Raw genomic sequence first — 26,632 nt, 5'->3', positions numbered from 1 at the left:
TTTTTCTTAACTATACAGTGATAATCCAAAGGAGACTGTTCACAGAAGTATGCAACGTCAGATTTTATCAAGTGTCAGCAGTATTTATACATCTGTCTGTAATGCAGAAAAGATGTATTGCCTCCCAAAAAGATCAAAAGAATTTGTAAATGTAAATGAGCAGTTTATACAAATTTGTCCAGTTTAGGCCACCTATTTCCTGTCAGCATGGTATTCTAAATATATAACATTGTCTGTTTAAATGGAGAAATGAAAAAATCCTTTCCTACCATATCTTTATTTGAAATTAGGGTGTACTTTATGCATTATAATTAGTATATAGCAGTTTCTATTACCATGCTGAGAAAGATTTGACAGTGAATTGTGTCAAAACCTGAAACAATATCCTGAAAACTGAAAAATGGGCAGTTTGTTTTTTTATGGAGCCATGAAACCCACGTGGCCCTTGCAGCGCATCTTTGAAAAACATAGACAATATCCTAGTCAGAAGAACTTAACAGTCTTGTTTGATGTTTTGTTTGTTTTTCCTTCAGATTCAGTAGAAATAGATGTTGTGTGTTCTGGCCTAGGTTAGTTGATTTTGAATGATGTTAATAAAAACATTCTCCAGGTAGTGTACAATTGTTATTGTTCTCTATATAGTCTTCTTTAGTAGTTTTCTGTGTAACAAAGCACAGAACACTGCAGAGCTTACTAATCTCTGAACAGGTTTAGGAGGAAAAAATAGTAACCAGAAACTCAGTCAGACTAAGAAGTCCTAAAGCTATACTGGTTTTAGACTATCTAGGTCAGATATCTCTGTGAAGAATTGTTTTGTAATAAGTGAAAAGCACTGTAGGTCATAGAAGACTGGGGCTTTTCTTACACAAGTGAGGGAGCTGCACTGAACAGATTAAGACATAAAAGCGTACAAGATACCCTAAGAGGTCCAGTCAAGGACCCTATATGCCAGTTTTTCTGTTTCAGAAAGGATCTTCCAAAATTGCACAATCCTATCCACTTTTTTGTTATTGTACTTCAGCAGAGGTTGGAACGTTCATATAAGCAACATTAGAGGGTACATCACTGCCATGGCTGATTACAAACCTAACGTCAAGTCTATTTAGCAAAGACATAGACTGACATTGCAGAGCTCTTTGTTTCTGTTTGGAGATGAAGACTAAGCTATTAAAAAAAAACAAAAACACACCAACCAACCAAAGGAAAAAAAAATCTTTCATCTCTACAGAAAGTTTTACATTCCTAAAATAGTTTTTGGCTTTTCTTCTCCATCTGGTAATTGTTTAGTGTGGAATGACTCAAAAAAACCCCACCGACATGCTCTCAAAACTAATGAGGAAGTAGCAGTGCTCTGAGGTTTACCTGCCCATTCCTTTACAAGCCACACCTGCCTATCTCTGTATACCGTAATGCTCATGAGTCAGCCTGTGCTGCAGACGTCACTTACCTTACTATGAGAAGTTTACTGTTAAGTTCATGTTGAATCTTACTGAAGATAACAGAAATTAGACCAGAATGGGTCATGCTATTATCTTATAGTTTAACAGAGATGCCTCTTACAAACATTATATTGAAGATACAGCCTTCCAGTAGCCTGAATTAGATAATAAAAATTTACTAGTGCATTTTTTTTTAAAATAGATTAGTAGAAAATGTATGATTGTTCACGTTTCATATATTTATTTGTAATACAATATTTTGCTCCTTTTCAAGTCGTGGAAGTCTACATAGCAAAGGAAGAATTTATTACGTGATACTAAAATAAGACAAAATATTATTACATGCTTACTACTTACTTACTTACTTACACATGTAAGATAAAAGAACAATATGCAGTGTTGCTCAAATAATATTCTACAGAGCATATGTAAGGGCATCTTGCATTAGAACTTGACAAATAAGCAATAAGCTCCTTAGTTAAGAAACTTATTATTCATGGGAGTTCTTAAATGTTGAAATTCAGGTTTACACCTTGACACTGCATATGAAAGCCATAAAAGTAACAAGAAATTTGAGTGGAAATTGACATCTTCGTAGTTTTCAATTCTCCAGATATGCTGAGGAAGCAGGTTTACTGTTTCTTTTTACTTCAGAAGATCAAACAAAATATTGATCATGAATAAATTTCTTCTTTTTATCACTTAAACTACATAAAATATATATTTTGGACAATTATCTTAATCAAAGAAAACGGAAAAATAGAGCAGTGAATTCAGTAATAAGAGATGGATTCAGAAAGGATTTACTAATTGACATTTTTTTTACTTCCATGCAGATTACTCTCTAACCTGTAATTTCTTACCTTATAGACATTATCTATCTGCAGTAATGTTGGTAAGCATTTTCATTAGCTTTCTCTCATTAAAGCAAATACCTTCTTAGTTTCCTGAAACTTTTTTTTTTTCTTTTTTTTTTTTTTAATAGCGCAAGAAATTTTTCAGGAACATTTCAAGCCTCAGCACAAAAGAAAAGAAAGACAAAAAACTTTGAGGCTTACTACAAATTTCAGAAATGATGAGAACTCCCAAAACTTAACCTCCCTTTGGAAACTACAAATCATTTTATTTAGCAAAAGTCTCTGTGAAGGTATGCAGGAGTCTCTATTGCTCTGATGTTTTCTGTTCAAAGGATCTATACAGAACAGACAAGCCTGGCTCACACGCGATAATGGAGGTGGCGAGGAGAACAAGCCTAGTCAGTGGCACTAATTGATAACAGTATGTGGCATCAGTTGTACTAATTGATGAGCCTTCAAAAAACAGGCAATCTGAGACTTTGCAGGTGAGGAGATGCAAAGCTGGGGGTACCGGAGATTGGGGAGTTTGGTGGGACTGTGCCAACCAGTGAGGCAGTGTGCATAGAAAGGATGCTGGGGAGGTGGAAAGGTAGGAAGAGGTGGAAAAGGATGTAAGAGGATCTGGTTGTGAATACTGTGTGCTTGTGAACCTGGGGAGTGCTGTCCTGTGCACCACTATCAGTGACCCCGTCTCTGCGAGCCCAGGAAGAGGAGGTGATGAGGTTGTCTCCGTTCACATAGAAGATATTCTATGTGAGTCCTGCATTTGGGAGCTGTGGAAAGTAGTGTTTCTTCTGTGACTGTTTGTGTGACTGGCCACATCCCTGTTCTCTGTGTGGATAGTTATTGGTATTCTGAATTCCTGTAAAAAAAGAAAAGATCACTTATTTTGCTCTAATTTCAGAGTAAAAATGATTTAAAAGTTATGCAGGCACATACACTGATGCTGAGATACCTTTCTGTTGTAGTGTTGTGCTCTCTTATGAAATAAACCATATTTGTCCATCTTGGGCTGATAATACATGCAGATGTCACAATGATTGGATGTGCAAGATTTTCTTCTGGAAGACAAAGATTTCTTTAGACTGTTACCCTCCTAATCTCTCAGGCTTTTCTGATTACCCCTGGACACTGAGTGACCTGATCATTCTCCACTGAAATTTGAACTGAAAGGTCACAGAAGTCTGCTACTGGCAATAGGGTGTGGAAGTATGTGCCTGCGTGAATGCCCAAGGGAGAGCTCTGCAGGAAATCTGTGGGCAGATAACATCAGCATCATTAACAGCCATAGGGGTCTTTTTGTTTCTGAAGGCTTCTCTTTTACTTCTGTGCTGTAATGATTTTACTTGTTTGAAAAGAAAATAATTTTTCAAGAATTATTTTTGGAAGAAAATCAATTCAGTGCTTTTCAAGGCTGTAATGTTTCAAGTGAATGTATGATGAAAAATTTTCTTGTGCTTCTGAGTTTCCCTTAATGTTAAATCAATTGATGCTATTAGTGTTCTCTGTACCACTTTAACATTAAGGCTACCTCATGGTTTCAGCTTTGTTCCAAAGTTGTTATGAATAGCAGAGTTATTGCTACATTAAGGGAATGTTATAACTGTATATCAGTACTTTTGTTCAGGTATATGTTAACAAATGTGCAGAGATACTGGCAGTGATCCAAGATTTTATAATGCTATTTTCAGAATTGGACCTGTGAAATACTTTTCTCATTTGCTTAGTTGATTGTTGGTTTTTTTTTAAGGCAACTATGTAGCTATATTTCACACAAAAAGCCCAAGACAATGCCCATTATAGACAATGGTAACCTTTCATTTATTCCGAAGACAAGTGTTTTAGAACAAGTTTAAAATGAAATAAAGTCCTTATCCAGGTACAATAGCACTACTGGGAACTAACTTAAATAGTCAATTCCCCATCATTACAGAGCTAAAGATGGGATGGTTTGTTGACCTGAAGGCTCTGTCTCAGAGGCATAGTTATTGCTTTTGCAGCAGCCACGCTTTTCCCCAAGAGACTCCTTTCTCAAATGCCTGGAGGGGCCAGGGGAAATCTTTGGTGAAAAAGGGGAGGACTGTGAGCATGGAGTGGATGAGCCTGGAAGAGAACACTTAGGGGGATCTGATCAATGTGTGTAAGTATAGCTGAAGGGAAGCTATCAAGAGGATGGGGTCAGACTCTTCTTGGTGGAGCTCAGCTACAAGATAAGAAGCAACAGGTACAGACTGAAACTTGGGATACTCCTTCTGAACATAAGGAAGCAATTCTATACTGTGAGGGTGACAGAGCACTGGAACAGGGTTCCTAGAGAAGTTGTGGAGTCTCCTTCTTGGAGTTATTCAAAAGCCGCCTTGAAGTAATTCAGTGCAACATGTTTTAGGTGTCCCTGCTTGAGCAGAAGGTTGGATCAGAGGTATCTTCCACCTCAGCCGTTCTGTGATTCTGTGAATGTGTTGGTATATATTTCAGAAGTTGGAATGGACTCAGACGTGTGGTAGAGTAGGGGTATGACTTCACCCATCCCCTTAGTTTGAGGAATGTCTCCTGAGCGTGGTGTTCGTGGGGCATGATGAGGGATGAGGAGAAAAACTAATGTGACATGCTGCAGATTTTAGCCAGAATGTTGCCTGCAGATATGTAATTCACAAACAGGGTTTGCCACAGGGAAACTGACAGGGCAGCTGGGATCCATCAACTGTTAAAACATAGGAAAACCTGAAGCACATACCACATTCATAGAGTTTGAAAAACATTTTGCATCTCTCCTTATTCTGTTGCCCTAAGAAAGAATTTTCATTTCCTGTAGGAGGCATAACCTCCTTGCTCCAGTTTTGTTTGCTCCCTAAAACAGGCAGCAGAGCAGATTCAACAACACATTTGCAGCACAATCAACTGTTATTATCGAGAAGTGAAAAATTAAGATAACATTATGTGTAACTCTTTTAACAGGATTATACACCAGTGTAGTTATGTCCTACTGCAGTAAAATGGTGTATACCCAATGTGTCACGGACCTTTGTCTGACTAATCTTTGTATTTATGTTTACAAGATTATGAGTTTGTTCTAGTCTGTAAGAGGAAATGCCAATCTCTGTGGTGGGTTTTACCACACTCACTGTTGAACATTACCTTAGCCAAACAATCCCACGCAGTTCTTTACTGTAAAAGTCCCTCTGACAGACCTGTTCTTTCAGACACAGCTTACAACAAAAACAATGACAAAACAAAGCAATTTCATGGCTTTTTTTTTCCTGTCTAGTAAACAGGAGATCCTGGGTTCGAATCCCAGCGGTACCTGGGATTGGGGCAGTGACACTTTAATACCCCGTACACTACATGATGTTTTGATGTGGAATACTGAAACCATTAAAAAAAAAAAAAACATAGAACCATGACAACCACAACAGACTTCAGGTGCCTAGAATACTTTTTTGATACCCTTGCTGCCGCCTTCTCTTGGCTTGAGAGTGAATGTAAGGTATCATTTGGCTGTACTTCTTTTCAGACAACTTAATTTTTTCTGAAAACAAAACAAAACAAAACAAAAAACAGTTTATATTTCAATAGAAACTCCATTTGAGAACAGAAATAAGAAAAAAACTTCAAATCTGAAAATCATTCAATTTGACTACCTCCAAAAATTAACATAATATTTTGTTTAGAAAACATCCAGGGAAGTATAACTTCATTTTCTTTCTTTTTTCTTTTCTTTTTTTTTTTTTTTTTTTTTCCCTGATATCTCTTATATTTTTCATCTCACGAGTCACAAGCAAGTCCACAATAAATTTAGAATTTTTAGAAAAATGTCAATCCATCAGCTATAACCTGTTGACAAGAATGTCAGTAAAAAGTTACCCAAAGGCCAAGAAAAAATGTGATCTGTTTTTTCCAAAACTGTGTATTCCTCTTTCTAATCATTATTTTATGAAAACTTGTAGTGTTGTTCTCAAAGTATGGAAAGTAAAGTGGGACTTAATATACACTGTCCAAAAATATCACTTTCAAAAATACAGGCAGATTTCTATGTACTTGTGTAACATAAAATAGTTATATGTTGTTGATTTTGATAGAGCTCTTTCATTTAGATAGTACAGAAATGAGCCTTTGTTTTTTCTGAACTATTCATGTATTCTGTGTTTTCCCACATGGAAAGAATATGCAACTTACTCCATCCAGTGTCATTGTTAAAAGACTCGGAAGCTTTCAGTCCATCACAAAGTACATATGGATAGTCTTCATTTCACTTCTGATAAGCTACTCAGCAGCAAGGATCTGAGCAATATACATGACTCAGATCTTTACGTATGAAGCAAGTGCATTGTGGTTGCATAAAAGTGCTGCCTACCCTACCCTACCTAATCGTCCCTGAAAACCTGAATTTCTAGTTTCCTTGGAGGAAATTGCTTTCTGAGTATTGTAAATAAGTAATCAGAACTGAGCTGTGTCACTGCAGAGGTACATTTTAAACACATTTTTATTTCAAGTGTTGTCTAAGTGTTAGAACCTTTATGCAACATGCTAAGATTTTAATTCATTTCCGAATATAGGCTGTAGAAAGCTTTGGTTTCTTACATTTTTAAAGTCTAATTCTGACTCACTTGTTGATGGCAGTACTTTGGGAAGTAAGATTTATGTATTAATGTATTTAACATTGACTTTTAGTCAACACATGACTAAAATGAGTAGTGAATAGTGAAGTATTCTCTTGGTGGGTACAAAAGCGAGTGATGAAGTCAAGAAAGCAAAAGATCTGTAAAGAGCAACACTTAAAGTGGGAGTTAGTCTGTGAAACTATTTCCCCAAATAGGTGCAGGATAATCTGGAGACAAACATTTCATGAGCAATTTAGGCAGCAGTAGTTTATAGATCCTGAGCATTAAACGAAATCCTCAGGTTTTTCATGTCCTTATTTTCTCTTCATGTTCTGTTAGGTCCAAGTTTCTCCCTTTCCTCCATCTCCTTAATGGTATCTTATGGTCCTCTCTATATTCACTTTTTAATATCCTGTTTCCCCCACTCCTGCACTGTTCTATGCATTTCTTTACCAACAGTTTTAAATTCCTTTCTTTTATATTTTGTCCCATGCATTCCTTCAGTATCTGATTATAAATGGCTATGAGAGATATATGGTATTACAGATAATCCCATGCAGGCCTGTAGAAGGTAGCAAGGAAGCAGGGTTTGGTGTCCAAAAAAACTTAAACCTAAGTTTTTCAGCTTCTTCTTACTCAAAAGGCTGGAAAATTTGTACTGAGGAGAGGCTCAGAACACTTTCTTTGTCCAGTCTGGAGACGAGGAGGCTGAGAGGAGGCATCACTGCTCTACGCAGCTCCTTGGGGAAGAGAAGCAAAAAGCTACGAGCTCTGCTCCCTCTGGGCAACCAATGACAGAACACGTGGGAATGACACAGATTGAATGAGAGGAGGCTCAGACTAAGGATTGGGAAAAAAAAAAAATCATTATACATACATACAATGAGGGTGGTCAAACACTGCAACAGGCTTCCTAGAGAGGTGGTTGATACCCTGTGATTGTCAGTGTTCAAGAGGTATTTGGATAGTGTCTTCAATGACTTTTGTTTAGCTCTGAAGTGCTCAGACACTTGGACTGGATGTTCTGTGAAGATCCCTTCCAACTGAACTGTGCTATGCTATGCTAAGTTATGCTATGCTATTCTGTATTAAAAGAATATGTTTTTGCTCTCAAAGAAAACTTTGCTTCATACTAACCACGCATTTGGAAATAAAATTGCACTTTATATGTTGTAACCAAACAGATAACAAATGTCAAATTCTAATGAGCCTTCTCAGCACAGAGGGGATGCATTGGGGCCTCCCAGAAGTAAACTTCTGTCCCTGCTTCTGCACTGATGTTTACCCACAACAGACTGCAAACCTGGCATGGATTAAAAGCTGGCTCAGCAGCACTCTTTGTCCTGCCCAGAAAATAGCAGTAAAGAGTCGCACACGCAAGCCTGTTCAGGTTTCCATGTGCTGAGTAAGGACAGTGATCACAGGATGGTCATGTGATGAAAGGAATTAAATAAGAACCCAGAGGATCTGTCCCTCTTTCTCTCTCTCTTTTTCTTTCTGCACACCTCTACTTGTCTTATGTGAAACAGTTCCTGAAGTTAACAAATATTTGTCCCTGACTGAATTACTACATACAGTACAATTCTGAATTATCTGAAAGGTAAGCCCTAGGCATTTCAAATTGGATGTTCAAAATTAGTAGAAAATTTTTATGATAATGTCCTATTGCCTTAGTCCCCTTTTATAGTTTTTCTCCACTGTAAATAACAGTTCACAAAAAAAAGTGCCACAAAATAAATGAACATTTGTAAAGTATGCAAATAATATAATCATAAATGCTATAATAGAGGTTTCTAGGAAATTAGCCATTCATGTAATTTTATAACTTGTATTGAGAGCAGAGACTAAAATACACAGTAAGTTAGCTCTATCTATGCACTGACAAAACAAAACACAGGATAACTATTCAGTGAGCAACACTCATATTCAGCCTATAGGAAGCAGTGGATGTAGCCATGTAATTGGAAGATGATATACTGGACCTTTCTGAAAGTGGCTGACTTGATGCCATGAAAACAAGATGAAAATCTTCTTTTTCATCACCTTCACTTCAGAATTCTTGATTTTGCATCTACAACTTTCTATAAATGTAGATGCTGAGGCATTTAAAATGTATAATTTAGGCCACTGAAGCTTTTCTTTAATGATGTTAGTTATTGTATTAGCTTTCTGCATTCCACAAGAAAAGTGCAATATATTTGGTTCCACTATATATAACATAATCTATTTTTCTTTATCTTCATCCAAGACTTTTTCTCTAATTACAGTGATTCTTCATTCCTTGTCTCAGAAATCTTCTTCTCATAGCTTAGCACTATCGATCCAGTTAACATATTACGGTTAGTGTGCTGGAGAGCCAGCTAACATATTTGTCATCATTGTTTCTTCTGTAATGGAGATTTCTGAGCAAGAATCCTGGGTATGAAAACAAACCCTCCAAGTTGCTGACATTTAGTGGCATCATGAGATTTACCCTAATACAAGAGTGTAAATTCCAGTTGCAAACACTTAAGAAAAACGCTTAAGAAAAGTGGGATGCCCTTATACCACAAAGTGCTGATCAAGGGTAGGATTATGCTGTCAATTTTAACATATGTAGTTCTTTTGAAAAACAATTTCATGTGACTGATTTCCTGCTATTTTTTTCTGTTATACTTCCACACTCTTTGAATGATCTTGCCAAGTAGTCCTTCTCTACTGATGATTTGTCCATCAGGATTTTTCTTTTTAGTTGAGCATTCATAAAATTCAGATTATGTTATGGACCTCTGCCTTTAGCTTTATTTTACTTCCAGTACTTGAGTGAAAAACAAATAATCCACTTTCATCTCAGACAAAGTCGGTTATTAAAACAAATACAGCCCCTGCAGATATGATGCTGTGGAGCTGATTTTGACTTTGCTCCTATGCATATTAAATGTAGGTGAAGACAGAGAATAAAGGTGGGGAGCTGTACTCTGAGGAGCTCTACTGATAATGAATGTCATAACCTGAACTTCCACATCATTTTCTTTAGACTTTAGTGTGGCCAGCCAAGAGCAGGGAGAGATCTGGCAAAGTTTTCAAGAAGGCAAAGGATGACAGCTGTTAATTCAGAAGATTTTGGTCAGGTCTCAAATGGGTATGACACTCCTAGTCTTTAGTTCTGTGCTTAGAGTTTTTGTTGGAGTGAATTTATAAAAAGACTGCCCAAAGAAAGGATATGCTGCCAAAAAATTTCTCCAGTAAAATTTTTTAAACTTCAATCATGGTGGGGGAGGGGGTGGATCTTTGGCTATGGGTCCTCCCATGCAAAAGCAACTGGTAGAATTAGGAGAGAGGAGAGTACTAGAGTTGGAGAAATGTGGCACTGTAGCCACTCAAAGAAGGTGGAGGCTGTAGAAATATGTATCTTCTCAGGACATATTTGTCTAGCCCTCGCCAGTATCTTTGGCTAAGGCTTTGTTCACATCTTGCTTTTCAATTGGGAAAGAGACAAATCCTAGAGCATTAGTTGGAATGGGGAAAGAAAAGGGGCTTGATAAGGCTTAGCTAGTAGCGAAGGCTGCAAACAGATTTGTTTCAAGTATTCATTCAAGTTATGATTCGATATTTAGAATGAAATAATGTATGGATTGCTACTTTAAAATGCTCCTGAAATGCCTCATATCAGTGGAGATACACAGATGTCAGAGAATGTGCTGGTTAAGTAACCTGGGTAGTGGATGATGCTTGATGTTTCAGTTTTGTTTTTCCAAGAGTTGTGTTTCAAAACCTTCATCTACATTTCTACCTTCATCTCAAAAACAAATAGATTTACTAAGGATAGGGCATTGTTTTGGTCCAACTTTCCCATTCCACAGAACAATATCTCATGGTGAGCAAATACTTTGATTTATTATATTCCCGAGAGTACTTTTTCCTCTGAAATGCATGCTTTTAGATAAAGTAAAAGCCTGTTGAAGCATAAGCTCAATCAATAGAAATAAGCCCTTACACCTTTTAAAAAGGAACTTAAACTTCCATTTATAATGAAAATAGACTTTAATTTTGAGTACATCTATTGAAAATGTGAATAGCAAATTAATTTATTTGCTTTGAGTTTAAAGGGTTATTTTTATTCTTGCAGAACTGCTTTTGGTACTGGATTTTTATTATAAACTCAGTGACTTTGGACTAAGAATATCATATTCAGATGGAAGAAATCATCAATCTACTCAAAACTGTATCGATTCAAATTCTTTACAATCATACTGTTCGCTAGTTTTTGGTTGTTATTCTTGAATATGTGTATTGAGAAATTTCAGAAAGATTCTAGTTTCTAGTTTTTAGAGCAGATAAATTTTCTTCAGGAGTTGGATGTTGTCAAGCTTGTACTCTCCTCTCAATGCTTTGATGAGAATGTAAGATGAGAATGTAAGGATTTGAACATTTTTTGATTACTTAGTTTTCTAAGGTAAATTAATGAATTAATTAAATTAATTGAATTCAGATATTTACTAATTAAAATAGCTACTAAAACATTCTAGCTTTTTAATTAGGATCTTTTCCTTGCCAAATATGTATCAAGTCCTATGTTATCCAAATCAACATCAAGTCAGAAGGCAGAAATGAGGTCTAGAGTATTTGTACTTCATTTTCTTTTGTTAATGTAGCATACCTGGCATACATTAGCACCATCTGTTTTACCTCTTTTTATTTCTTCTTTATTCATACAAAAACATTTATCATTTCTCATGCTTGCTCAGCCAAGGTTTCACCCAGTGTTCTGATTTATTTCCTTCATTTCTCTTAGTGATTGGAAGCATTACAGATACTAAGGTAATTTGTTGATGACTCCTCCTGTACTTTTCGCTAGCAACTGACAAATCACGTAGCTGAGTAAGCAACTTATGTGTCATGTGATACATTGATTTATCTTAAAAGTTTGCATAATAGGTTTATCTCTGATTAATTTAAAAGAAGTTTGCTTGTGAGTATGTGGCATGATTTTGATAACTACATATCACAGTTTACTTCAAATAAGGGGCAGAGCTAATCTTTGAAAGTACTTTGTATGCTTGTTGGATGAAAGCTGAGTGCCTTTTTGAAAAATGCTGTTTTGAAAATGCTGTTGAAAATGCTGACTCATTCTTACTTCAATTAAATTTACACTCAGCACCATACAGCAAGAGAGCTAACTACTTTCCTGTGGCTCACATAAAAGTTTGGAAACTACAAGTGTTAGTGATAGAAAAGAAGTCTTGCAATTACTTTGAAAGAAGTAGAGAGTAATAGTTTTCAAAGTATATAGATGCTCTGATGTTTGCAGTGACTTGAGACTGTTTTTGTTTGTTGAATAGCAGCAGAGCTGAAAAACTGCCAGTAACTTACATGGGATATCAATACAGAACTAGGATAGGGAAGGTGGTAGAATAGTTGGTCACTAGGAACCTTACTGTATCTCTGCAACTTTGGGGAAATTTGACTTTTAAAACATCAGGATTAAGTACTTACTTGCATCTCTACATTGTTCAAATAGCATCAGTTGACTTGGCATCATTTTCTGTTATGATAGCACTGGAAATATTTCTTGGTGAATTTTTATTGAGACAAGATCAGTCAGTCACATTTGAATTTTCTTCTTGAAATCAGTAGTCCTTTTCATCAGCTGCAGAATCCAGATTTTAGTTAAATGCTTAAGCGTTATTTTCTAACAATGAATTTCTATTTTCTATGGGCTTTCCTGTAATCTGTTCTTCCACGCCATTGGAATTCTAATCAGCATATCACACGTTATCTTCTAGTAAATACATAGCAAGTTCATAAAACCTAATTGTCTTTCTAGTATGTTTTGCTGAATGTTAAAATTAATTGGTTTTATTTGTTAAGATGGTTTTTTGGACCAATCAAGCGAGCAGATGCTGAGAGACAACTGTTATATACTGGAAACCAGGCAGGAGCCTTCCTAATCCGAGCAAGCGAAAGTCTAAAAGGCGAATACTCACTGTCAGGTATATTTTAGCTTTTCATCTTAACCTATGTTTTAAAATTGTCTCAGCTTATTTGCACTTCTGCATTTTTGTTAAACAATGTGCATGGAAATGAAATCAAAATTTGCGATGATATTTATTTCCCAGGAGATAAACAAAGAAAAAATTGCAAGAGTCATTTGAGGTTTTACTAACTTTTCTTTTCTAGAGCTTCTTTATTAATAAGTTCAGAACAAAAAATAGTTAGTACTTCCAGCCTTCAGCTGCCTTGAAATAAGTAATATTTTCATAGTTTATGCCAAAAAATGCCTTATTGCTCTACACCATGGTGCTGACTGGTATGCAAAATAAAAATTAAACATATTGTAGCAAATGTCCAGTGTTCAAGAAAATGGGATTTCTGTTGCCTCAGGGCCATGCTTGCTTGTTTTCAGAGGCAAAATGATGGAAGAATTTCAAAGCTGTACATCAGAATCAGTTACACTTGATTGAAAAGTTGCCTGTAAGCATTGGTAAAAAAGAGTTATGATGTCAGTTTTTTTTTTAAATATACGTTCAGTCTGTTATTTTGATCCAAAAGACTCGAATAAGAATGCTATTATTTTATTTTCCTGCATAAATATACATGCTATCTTTTTTTGCATAATATATATTTGTCAGAATAGATGGGAATTATTGTAATTCGTTCTTTTCTATGGGCATCTTTTATCAAACCTGTCTTACCAGTGTGCATCAAGAGTGTAAAGATGCCCCTCAGACAATGAGTTTCTACTCAAACTTCCTAATGTGCTCTACATTTTTAATTCCATAAGACAATAAAGAATCTTGATGTCCATGAATAAATCGTGGATGCCTCATCCTTATAGACATTCAAGGTCAGGCTCAACAGGATCCTGAGAATATCTAATTGTAGGTGTTCTTGTTCATTGTAGGGGAGTTGGACTAGTTGGCCTTTAAAAATCCCTTCCAACACAAAAAATTTCATGATGATTCTATGATGAATTATGTCAGCAAAAGGAAAGGCCTCTTGTAGAATCAGATGCTTTCCCATTTATTCCTTTTCCGCCTGTATGCTTACGTTACTCACCTTCTAAGCATAACTAAAAAATGCATTAAGCAGCTTAGTGAACTTTTGTTCATTAAGTCTTTTGTTCACATTGTCTTGGTTTCTTTTTCTGCATCACAAGGAAAGGGAGTGTATCTGCACTGTCTTATGGTAGTCTGGGAAGGTTGCTTTTTATTACAAAGACAAGGAAAATATATTGATTGAAATAGAGAATTTACAAAATAAATATGATATGATCTGCTCTGGCACAGTTACTTCCACATTTTTCATCTGGACCTCAAAGAACTTTGTTCTTGCTAAGAAGCACTGATATTAAAACTAAAATAAACAAGTTATTAGTTTGCTCCCAAACTGTGACAGAACTGACTCACTGTGTGCACACCCTTTTATCTGAAGATTGTATTATAGCCACAGGCTGTTCAAAATGCTTTCCCTCTATGTGCTAACTTTTTCCTGTCTTACATGGTTTCAGCTTCCAGTGAACTGATTTCATCCAAGGACTGGGCTAGACTTTTAACAATATGGTTAGGAAGGGAAGGATAGCTATGCTTTTTTTATCTGTTTAATTCTGGCGTTTGAATACATGACACCTTAATAAATATTGATGAAAATTCTTATGATTATGCATCTAGAGGATGGAAATGCAATTTGTGTTTTTTTTTTTTTTTAATTATTACTATTCTACAACTGTAGTCTGCTAGAAAAAGTTCAAAATCTTAATACCTTAGCCTGCCTCCCAACTACTTCTCCAAGATGAAGGCAGCAGTGCCTTATTTACAACAGAAGTAGCGCAGAGAAAAGTCAAAGAGAATGAAAATACATATCAGTGCAGCATTTGTGATGGGATAAGACCATCCTTTAATACTGCTAGTCATTTTTTTCCTGGAAAGATAATATAACATATTTGATTTTTATATTTAATTCAACTAAGTAAGCTTCTAGCAGACTTTTTTTCAGGCTTCTGTATAAACTTCTTTGGGAACAGATTTGACAATGCCTTATAGCAACAAGATATGAAACCATCAATATGGAGTTCTTCCATGCTGGTTTGTTAGATGAAAGAACAACTGAAGAACATTATATATGTGGAGGTGAGGCTCCAGCTACAGCAGACAGTCCTTCTTTGAGAACATGTGTGGGTTGTCCACTGAGCATGTAGGCAAGTGCCATCTCAGATTTATTAAATATTTGTAGTCTTTTAGGAATAGAAAGAAACTAAATTCTGACACAGTCTGTAAACAGTATTAATGAAGCAATTTAGCACTGCTGCTAGATTTTTTAGCATCTTCCCAGGCTGGAATGCAATTTAGCCTCAACATGCTACTTCATCCTGAAGAAGTTAAATATTATTTGCTGCTTACTGAACAGACTTGACTGAATGATGCCTCATGTGTGTTGTGCTATTTGTTTCCTTCCATTGTAATGGTATACATAGTGGTTGAGATATTTATATGTCCATAATCTCATTACTTATATCTACTTTGAAAGACCTAGTAGATGATCTCCCAAAAGTAAGTGTTCAAGTGAAATGTACTGTAGGAAGAGGTAATTGGATGGAAAGTTGTTTAGATCCCTGAGATACTAAGAAATAAGCAATTTTTCTTAATTCCTCTTATTTATTCCATCAGAAGTTACCAAACCCTCAAAGCTGAAGCACGAAAACGCTGTTTTCATGAGGAACATGAGGAATAGGGATTCAGGACTATTTATTTTAGGAGGTCTTTGATAGCTCAGATATCTCTGTGCTAGCTGTTATACTGACCAGGGAGAAATCACAACTCGGTATTTTGGAATATCTCTCTAATATCTTTTCCCATTTTTTTCTGCACAGAAAAACAACAACAGCAAACAAACAAACAAACAAACAAAACCAAAAATAAAAAAAAAAAACAAGAAACAACAACAACAACAATAAAAAACTGAACTAAACCTCAAGATCCCATCCTCTATAAGACTCACTGAGTTTACTCTTTCTGCTACTGCTGCTTTGATTTCATTCCAGAGAAGATGGTGATAATGGTTAAAGAGCGATAACCTACCTTTCAGAATTAAAGTCTATCAGAAAGTTTTTTTTTTTAATCTATGTCCAGTCTTACATTTAAATATAATAAATCTAAAACATAAAAGAAATAGAAAAGAAAGAGAGATTCTTACCCAAGCTTCCAAAAGCTGATTTCATGATATTCATGTCTGATATCACACTCATATGGGCAAAATATAAGAGACGTAATGTTAATAAGAGGAATAAATGGATATCTTTAGAAAACAAACAAACAAAATAGGAAAAAAAAACAACAAACAACGCAACAAATCAATGAAACCTGCTTTTCATTAAAAGGAATATTTTCACTTCCTGCTTGCCTTAATGGGATAACTCATATTTTGTGAAAGATTTTAATTATAAACAACTATTTAAATTAATAACAAAATGTGATGTTCAGAAAACTTTTTCATAGCTGTGAATAGTTAAATGGAAAGCACATCAAACTAGATCATGCACTGTGTTACTATCATTTTAAAGTGTTTGACATTTTAAAAATAGGTTTTCCCATTTTAAAAATGCACATGTTATAGACAGATTTTTATGTTGATGACTCCAGCATCTGCTGTGAAATATATTAACTTTTCAACATGTTGGTGCCATCTTATACATTGCCTCTTTTTAATTAAAAGCCATAATTTAGATGTGCTCAGCTTAATTGAGTGTCATTGCCAATGATAGCAGGAGGCTCTCTATTTCATCCCTTACTGAATAATGTTATCTGGTGGCATTAAATGACAATGCATTTTTCCTCCTCTTGCTCCTAAAAAAAAGATTGTGTGATTTCCACTAGTCCAGATTGCCTTTAGGCATAGGGAAAACAAAACAAAACAAGACCATAATCATTTAAGGAAGTAAATTGTTTGGAGTAACAAAACCATGGCTGTAGCAGGAAAATGCTCTTGGAGCAGCCACTGTACCATCTCTGTACTGGTGGGGGTGATCCAAGCAGCTACTTTGCTCCCAGCCTTCCCTGGCTCACCAGGTCTGTTGTTAGAGCTCCTTCTCCTTCTAGGAAAGGATAAGAGAGGATTAAGGTCTGTGGTCCCCAGGTTGGTTCAGTTCCCACTCTCCCTTCCTGCTTGTTACTCTGTAGTGTGAGTGCTGAGGGAGAGCTGCTGGGACTCTAGCAGTATGATGTCTTAGTGTCTCCATTACTTATTTGGTGAGGATATAGACTTCACTGGTGCCACCGTAAAATTTACTTCTGCTGCCGTGGGCAACAAATTATTTTATTAACTTCCTTGGGGTTGCAAAATGTATTTCTCCATGGCCTAAACTGATGTAGAAGGGAAGGGAGGGGAGGAGGGAGAGGAGAATGTTTTTGTTAAGCCAAAACCATGAAGAAATCTAAGGAAAGCCATAATTACATCAGAAAGGGCAAGGAACTGGATGATAAATTCACTGCAGTCTTCAAACCTAGTTGCTGTCATGCTGTGTAAAGCTGAAGTCACAGACCCATCCTGTCTGGCTTGTGCTTAAGGAAGACTGAAAGCATTATGGGGTTATGGCTGCCTCTTTCCAGAATTCCACGTGCTTTCCATTGCGTGTGGGCTGAGAAGTTGCGCTATGCTGCAGCTCTGCCAATGAGATGTAGGACTCACACAACCAGCTTCAGCCCTGGAATGTCAATGAACAATTCCCTCACAAGTGCTGTACCAGCCCTTCCCTCAGCTGCTTATCACAACTAAAGACTGTGTCAGACCAGAAATTTTCTCTGAATTGTTCACACATCTCCCTACTTCATCCAGAGGAAATAAAAGCTATGAAATTACCATAAACAGCAATGTCACAAGAATGTGAAGACAAGTATTATACAGTAGGCTAACTCATTATTTTCCTTGACAGCCTTAAGAAATTTTCTCTTTGGCCATTTCTAAATGTTATGGTTATACTACTGTTTCTCATTATTTCCTTGTTCAGATCACACTCCTTGGTTGAGGTAAAAAGGTTAGACCTACTGGTTGGCAAACACTGTTTTATTTCAATTTGATATGAAGAGCAGACTTTGGCAAGATACGATTTGATATCACCTTGAGGAATACAATCTGAATAGTAGCAAAATATCACTAACCACGATAAAGCATTTTTTATCTACAAAATCCAGTATAAACAGGTTCCTGTCCAGTAACCATTACTCACAACCTTAGAAAACATAAAGTCAGAAGTTTGCACTGGTGTGGTCTGACCTCTATATGGACAGCCATAAAGTTTCAGGCAAGTCTCCTTTAAAAAAATAGAACACAGTTTCAAACCAACTTTTACATTAATATTAGTTGCTTTAGAAGTAACAAATATAATATTTCTAATGAATAAAACAGATAGACAAACTACATACTCTCACTTTATTCTACTAAGATGGGATTAACACAGCCATCCTTCTGGCTTTTTTGTTCAATTAATCACAGATAGCAATTCATTTGGGTAGTTTAATTTTACTTTAATTTTGAAAAATTCAATGCATTTTCAATCTGTTGTTACGGAATTTCCATTAAGAAAAAAAAAAAAAAAAAAAAAAAAAAAAAAAAAAAAAAAGCTGATTTAATTTTTTTTAATTCTGATTTAATTATCTTTATTCTCAGGAACTGTATTTAAAAAATTCCATCTTATGGGCCTTATGCAGGTCCTTATTGAACTGGTTACCAATCTCGCTAAAAATATTACTTGTGGCAGATATAAAATCCTATAACATTTTTAATAGTTCCTAGATGCCCTCTGGTGGCTGGGCCTGACAACTGCAGAGTTGTCAGTAGAAAAATTGTTATACATGACAGTAATTATGGAAGGAGGATTTTCTTATTATTATTATTTAAACAATGGAATGGTGAGTGAAATATACTTTATATCATCTTTGTTAATCAAAAGCAACCAGTAATATAAGCCATCTGTTTCTATGTGCAATATGTAGCTGTGCACACTTCTACCATTGCTAATGTGATTAAAAATTAAATGCTCAAACATAGCTGTAAATAGCAGTAGGCCTTTTCCATGTACTTTTCTTTTCAGTTTTGTCTTGTATGAGGGCCTTGAGAAGGGGAAGATAATGGTAATCTCCTGTACCAATGGGTGTGAAAGGAGCCACCCAATCTATGGAAAAGGAGTAGCGTTGGGTGAGGATGACTAGCAAGGCAAATGAGATGCCCTGCTTCCCTTTAAAGCTCTCTTCTACTCATCATAGAAAAGTACCATGTTGTTTCATGAATGGAAGAGAATGACAAGCCTCTGTTTCTCCTCTCTTGTTTTTACCTATTTCTGACTCTTTCAAAAAAGTGATGTTTCTCTTTTAGAGAAACTCTGCTCCAATATTTCTCCTCTTTGTTATTCCTCAAAGTAAGTAGATATTTTCCATTTTGTCTTGCTTCTTAATCTCATAACCCCTGCTCTAATTGGGCATCCTGTGTCCCATCACAAGCTCTAACATGTGGGAAAAAAAAAGAGAAGAAACCCCATCCACACTTTCAAATTTCCCACTTAATGCCATTGCACCTTGGTAATTCTATGAGCTCAGAACATTTTTCCACCTGAAACTCCCCACATCAGGAAACCTTCTACCCATGCATGTCTCTTCTGTTTGGGATGCAAAAAATATATCCTAGTGCTTAAACATCTTTCCTGTTAAATTATTCATTATATAGTCAGAATTTCTCTTTAGCTAGGTCCATTTTAGAGCACTGTTAATATTAGAGCCAAAAGCTATGGCACTGATAGTTAAATCAACTATCCTAACCAAGGCTTGAGTTGAGTGCATTTTTCTCCATCTCTGGTCTACTGCTGCTCCTCCCTCTCACCAGTCCCACCCTGCAGAGACATAGCTCTCCTTTTGATATTATCAACTTCTGCTGTGATAATCACAGAAAAGGACACTGAACATCAGGAGATAGACCTAAATAAGATAAAGGCCTTTTTGTTTACAGAAGTGTAGGTGAGAATAAACCACATTTCAATGGTAAGGATAGTTATAAGCTACTCAAAGCAGAGCATTACCAGTCTTATTTTTACATATTCCAAGCACACACAAAACTCAGTAAAATCCATGGAAAATATGAGTGCTTTCTAGAAAACCATGGAGCACTGTCTGTACATTTGTATTGCTCTAAAAATGCCTGCTGATCCAGAAGATGCTACTTGGAATGCTAACACTAATGAAATATTGTATGATAACCAAAATATTAAAAATTGATCAAATGATTACTTTGAATTCTAGATTCTCTTGGAAGATTTGGTATTCTAAAAGATGGAAAACATGAACTGTCTCAACAATTATGACCTTAAATATTTTTGTGTCACATCATAGGGTGATTATAAGAATCTCCAAATCTGAATAGTTGAAGACTGGAAGACTGGATATGCTAAGCTATCTAAATAGTGATCTGTGGTTTGGAAAAGAATTTGTACCATTGCCATCTTTGAAACTAAAATAATTTGTTTTAATTTCTTCAATACAACCTCTAGGAACTAATGCCTCTTTTGCTGATTTGGTCATAAACTATATTGTACTACTGCTTTAATACCTGAAAAATTAATATATCTAAATCTTCTTAGTGTTCGATGGTGAATCAGTGAAGCACTACAGGATCAAAAGACTGGATGGAGAAGGTTTTTTCTTAAGTAGATTGAAAACTTTTGAAACTCTGAATGAGTTTGTTGACTATTACAGTAAGAACAGTGATGGCCTCTGTGTGACGCTTAGAAAGCCCTGTCCAAAGGTAAGAGTGAATGTGTGCACATATTTTCACAAGCTAAGTCTTCAATATCATTTAGAAAGTGCTAGTCCCATATCTGCTTGCATAATTGGAATGGTGATTATATTCTTATTTTCAGAAAGTTCAGATAGCAATACACTTTCATTCTTGAAGTTGAAGTGTTAATTTTGAACAGGTGAGAGGAGAAAATATGCCAAATCACAATTTCTTAATACCAATTTTTATAGATGTATATGGTGATAAAATCTTTAGATTCATAACTCCAGCTGTCTATAAGTATTTATGAAGGCAAAACCACAAGGTTCAGGCAAGCAAGACATGATTATTCAAAAAGTTTATTAGGGATTGACTTCTAATTTTTACTTTCAATGTCAGCATATTTTCTTTAGAATATTCCTTATTTCTGGCTATAAACATCAAATTTATTTTATGTTCTCAACTTACTTCACCTGTGCTGTCAGGAAACACTCATGTCTGTTTCAACTTAACATTGTAAAAAAAAGGGATATCTAAATATATTTTTTATTTTCTTTTACCAGGTACAAATTCCTACTACTTTTGATTTGTCATATAAAACTGTTGATCAGTGGGAGATAGACAGAAAATCTCTGAAATTCTTGAAAAAGTTAGGATCTGGTCAGTTTGGTGAAGTATGGGAAGGACTGTGGAATAATACCACCCCAGTGGCAATCAAAACATTAAAACCAGGTATGTGAATTGCTCTTAAATGTTAATAATGTGTAATGTTGCCAAAATTGCTTCTTTATTTTTTCACTGCTACAAATATAGATTCTATCCCTATGTGTAGCTGTCTTATAATCACTGTATTTAAATATATAGGCTAATGAATCTCAGTGTCCAGATCATGTTTGGTATTTGGATGTGAGGGGGAAGTTCTTTACAGACAGAGCAGTGAGGTGCTGGAACAAGCTGCCCAGAGAGATTGTGGGTGCACCATCACTGGAGGTGTTCAAGGCCAATTTGGATGGGGACTTGAGCAACCTGATCTAGTACCAGATCAGGAGGTTGGTGGCCCTGCCTGTGGGTTGGAACATGACGACCCTTGGGGTTCCTTCCAACCCAAGCCATTTTATGATTCAATGCATTAGAATGACAACATAATATAGTTTTCTGTTTCTGTGTGAGCTAAAATAATTCTTGCATTACACAAAAATTCTTATAGTACACAAAAAAGAAACCCAGCAAGACAGTTTACATTTGTTGGTATGCTACCAAATTGCTGGTGTAGAATTAAGTGACCAAGTATGATCTGTAGGTGAAGTAATCCATTTATTTCTGATTTGTCATCACTAGAATTTTTCCTAGTAAGTAGGTGCTATATTATAAAGCTTCCTTGGTGATATGGAATATGCACTGTGTTAAGCTCATCGTATTTAAGAAGTACTTCAATTTTAATAATGACTAAATACATTCTAGTGTGTTTTGACACACAACATTAATATCCAATATTTGAATATAATATAACCTTGTGATTAAGACAGCTTTGAACATTTTTTCTTTATTATTTTTCATTACCTTTAAGTAATCTATGCATTTTAAATAGACAACTTAAAACGTCTGCCAGCAGATGGCAAGAATCCCATAGAGAAGAAGGTAGCATGAGTGGCATTTATGTTTTTTTAAAGATAACATTAAAATTTGTTGTTACAAACAGAAAAAGCTCATTTAATGATTCAGTTTCAGGAAGCAAAATAGATTGGGACCTTTGATTTAGAAGAACAGCTAGATATTCCTGAGTCCTACTTGACTAGAATGATCTCCAGAAAAGGGAAGAATCTGAAAGTGCATATTAGGTCTATCTTATATTACAATAATGTTGATTATTTTTGGACTTGCAAATTGAAAGCATTTAAGAAACTTTTATGTTAAAGAAGAAAAAATGTTCAGATTAAAGTCTTTCCATAGTTAGTCTGAACAAACAGCATACATTTTCAATGAGCTGATCATCTCCACACTGATCTAGTAAACACAGTAATTGTTTTGAAATCTCTGTCCATTTCCCTGTTCTAAGACATTCGCAGTGCTAAGCCATTTTGTGGCAGAGATCCATCTGAAACAAGAAGTCTGAACCCAGACTTTCTCCTTGAATCTACAGGCAGAATTCTTAAAGTAGCTCAGATATTTTACGTGTCCCATTTTTGTAAGACAATCTTCACTGGGCTTTTTCTATGTGCTAACCAATTTTTTTCTAGGTATAATGCCAAAAGAGAGAACAAGTCCAGCTTTGTAAAGACAGGGAATTGGTTCACATTTCTTACATGCTAGCCGTCCATTTAACAGCCCAGTATAATTTTTGCTTTTCTTATCCAAACTAATTTCTTCATGTTAGTTTACTTTCTTTTAAAGATTTAATGAAACATATGGGCAAGTTTGTTTTATAGCAAAAGATGGAACGGTTCTTTCTAAAGCATGAAATCTTGTAAATAATATTTAAGGAAGGGAATTAAGTAAACTGGAATGAAGAACAAGGCTCATCTTAAGTTTTCTTCTACAGATTTTCTTCCATCTTCAAGAAAAGATGAGGCAATTAGCGTTCTACGAAAAGATTTGTTTCTCATCAAACAAAATAAGATTTTGCACAAATTGCAGTTCATACATTTCTACTTATTTTCTCTACAGAGAAAGTGCAGCTGACATTTATCTGGTATTGCATGCGCGAAATGCTAAACTAATCATTTCAGCTCCACTTAATAACTCATTTCAAAACTCTGCTTCATCTTCTCCTTCTGTGCAATGGGAACTGTGCACATTTTCAGTTCTCTGTCAAACAAACTCCTGTTTTAAAAATGGACTCAATCAGAACTGACAAGACTACACAGAAATGCATGAATCTTGAATGGGACAGTAATACCAAGTTACGGTTGAAGACTGCTTTTAATACTCAGCCTGAAGAAAAAGAAAAGAATTAGAGATATCAAACTTTATAACTGAGGCAAAGTTTAATATGTTTAAAGCCAAACTGAACTTTGGAAATCTATTTATTTGTTAATCAATTCATTACTTGTTCCATGTCTTAATGATAAAGGAAACAGAGAAGACATTAATATAGAAAAATTCGAATTCACCAAAGATTATAAGATAATAAAAATGATTTATTTGTTAGCTAAAAATGAAGACTTTACATCCAAATAAACATATTATTTACCAACTTGCTTACTCACAGTCTAGTGCACTAAAAATGAAGAAGCTCCTTCAATGGTGATACTCCTTGTGTTATGGTAGTTTAGCTGGGTAAAATGACTTGATTAATCACGCTGCACAGGAAAAGCATTAAGGCAGGTTTTGAAGATCTCCAGAGAAGGAGACTCCACGAGCACTGCGGAAAACCTGTTCTATTGCTCTGTCAGCATCAGAAGAAGTTTTTTTCTCATATCCAGATGGAACTCTTTGTATTTCAGTTTGTGCACATTGTATTGTGTTACTAGGCACCACTGAAGAGCCTGGTACCATTCTTTTGATACTCTCCCTTATACATTGGTAAGATCCCCTCCCAGCTCTCCCAGCCTTTCCTCATAAGAGGAATACTCCAGTTCTCTAATCATTTTCATGGTTCTTCACTGAACTTTCTTCAGCATGTCCATGTCTCTGGTTCTGTGGAACCCAGAAATGAACAGAACACTGCAGACAGGGTCTCACCAGGGCTGAGTGGAGGGATAGGATCACCTTCCTTGACCTGTTGGTGACAGTATTCCTAATGCAGCCTAGGATACCTTTGGTTTTCTTGGCAATATGGACATATTGCTGGCTCATGGAAAGAGATACTACTTCAGAGGAGAATTCCAGGAGTATATTTTCAGATATCTACAAACACTCTTGGCAGTATAGTAACATAGAATGAAAGGCAGTATAAGCTGCAAATTTTGCAGATGCATGGCTGAGGATCTAATTATATCAAGCTGCAGCTAAAAAAATTAATAAATCAGCAGCATGGTTTTTTTTTCTGAGTCCACTGCACTATGGAGAACTACTTTTCCACAGTGAGTGAAGAACTACATTTTGTAAGCCAATGGCATTCTCCTTCATGCTTCCAGAAGCAATTTGCTCAAGTGTTTCAGCAACACTCTGAACACACAGTTCAGCTGGGACTAAGCTGGAAACAATAGTTTTTGTAGGCTGCAATGACCAAAATTTATGGTTTCTAATCTAGAAGGAACAGAATTATAGATCTTTGATACTGTGGCTTTAAGAAAAAGTAGTAGTAATGTCATGCCAGCACTCAGATAGTTGTCTGGCATTTGGTTCATTCTGCTTTGGCTGCATCTGTGACATTTTAGCATGCAGGAAAAAAAAAAAAAAAAAAAAAAAAGAGGTGGATTTATGAATGAAAAAAAAATCAAAGAGAAAACAAGAATTATCTAAGGAACGTAATCTCAGACATTTGAGTTGCTGACCCACAATCAAAGATGTGTAGAGATCAGAGATAAGAAAACGCTCTGAAAGACAGCAATTACTTTTTATGTTCTCGGATCTGCACAGCGATGTCTTGCTATAGGCCCCTGATCCATCACTTCACATTTTTGTTTTTATTTCCTCACCGAGACATTATTTTTTTCTACTTAAGTGGAAAATGTTGCAGCAGGGATTTACACTTTGTCCTATGCTGAGCATGATGCATTTTCTAGAACTTATTGCCTGGGCTTAGCTCGCTTCTCCAACTGTCAGCACATAAAGCAGGCATCTATCGTCACCAGTTAATCATATCTCTGAAAGTTCCTTATGCCTGTTCAAGCTGACAGATGCGTTTGTCATTATCATATTGTAAACCATCTCCCAAGTTTCCCTCTTTACATGGAAGCTTCCAAAGCAGAGTTTGTTTAGGAAGCATTCTCAAAATAGTCATAGGGTTGGTAGCCTTATGAGAAGCTTTAGTAATATTCTCAGTTCTTTAGCATGTAATATATTTAATGCATATACAGTGGAAAAAAATTTGCATGCAGGAAATTTTCTGTTTCCCTGAACAAAGATATTATTTTTTCCAGTTATTTCAGTACATATCCTTACATTACTTTATAAGTTTACTTGTGTACGGTCGGAACACTGACTGAGTGTTGCTGGATACCTGTCTCCTCCTGTTGTGCAAATCTTACACTCAGTCTCTTTTGTTAATAAGAACTTGTAGTTTAAAATGTTATTTATTTATATAAAAACTTATTCAGAAGATCACAATAATGCTCAACGTAATCTCTACACAAGTTCATGATTTATAAACATGCAGAAGATAACGTTGCTCTGAAGCACAAGGTTACTTTGAAGTCACTTTTGAAGGTTTATTAGAAGTTGCAAATTCTGTCCAGAAGGGCTTATCAAATATTTAAGGACCACTTACATTTAGGCTACTGGAAACTAGATAGAAATAACGGACCTTTAACTCATTTTTAATAAATCAATGTTTATCTTATAATGTGAAGCTTCCTCAACTCTAGAACAAGTAATTAGTACTGATACACCTTCTTTAAGTAGGCTTAAATTAGAGGAGATTTCTGCAAAAAAAAAAAAAAAAACAAAACAAAAAACACAACGGAGAGTACATCAAATAAACACATGGTAACATTTGTTTCTTAGGAAGGACTTTGGTGTTTAACAAGCTGTTACTCATTCAAAAAAAGAATTATCTAATGCATATTTTTTTCAAATAGTAATCAACCTACTCTCAAATTGGTGTCTTATGAAAAGACACATTAACTAGCTGCTTTTTGATCAAGTGGTTTCTACCTACAGTACTTTGCTGTTCACTTTCTGTTTGCCAATTACAGGTGAAAATAGCTACTTCTTCAGAAACACGTAACTCAACAACAAACTTTAAAAAAAAATTAATTTGAAACTTCTTTTGGCTTTTTTATTTTACCCATTTCATTTACACAAGCATCCTCAAAGAAATGTAGTTTTCTTGTTGCTATTATGACAGGTTTCATTTCTTTTTCTTTTTCTTTTTCTTTTTCTTTTTCTTTTTCTTTTT

At 35.6% G+C, this 26,632-nt stretch overlaps 1 protein-coding gene across 1 annotated transcript in view; it reads left to right on the top strand.

Annotated features, from left to right (window-relative positions):
- The window catches only part of FRK (fyn related Src family tyrosine kinase), a 46,935-nt gene that overhangs the window by 6,447 nt on the left and 13,856 nt on the right, over positions 1-26,632 (top strand). The window contains exons 2-4 of the mRNA XM_042813139.1: positions 12,745-12,866; positions 20,495-20,658; positions 21,195-21,363. Of these exons, the coding sequence (XP_042669073.1) occupies positions 12,745-12,866; positions 20,495-20,658; positions 21,195-21,363 (455 nt within the window). The remainder of the gene's footprint in view (positions 1-12,744; positions 12,867-20,494; positions 20,659-21,194; positions 21,364-26,632) is intronic.

This window comes from Centrocercus urophasianus, unplaced genomic scaffold (assembly GCF_019232065.1).
Source record: "Centrocercus urophasianus isolate 14NV4802_14NV808 unplaced genomic scaffold, USGS_Curo_1.0 seq_10, whole genome shotgun sequence".
Taxonomy (NCBI): Eukaryota; Metazoa; Chordata; class Aves; order Galliformes; family Phasianidae; genus Centrocercus; species Centrocercus urophasianus.
Note: the sequence above shows the minus strand (reverse complement) of the source record. Positions and strands in the feature narration are given on the sequence as shown.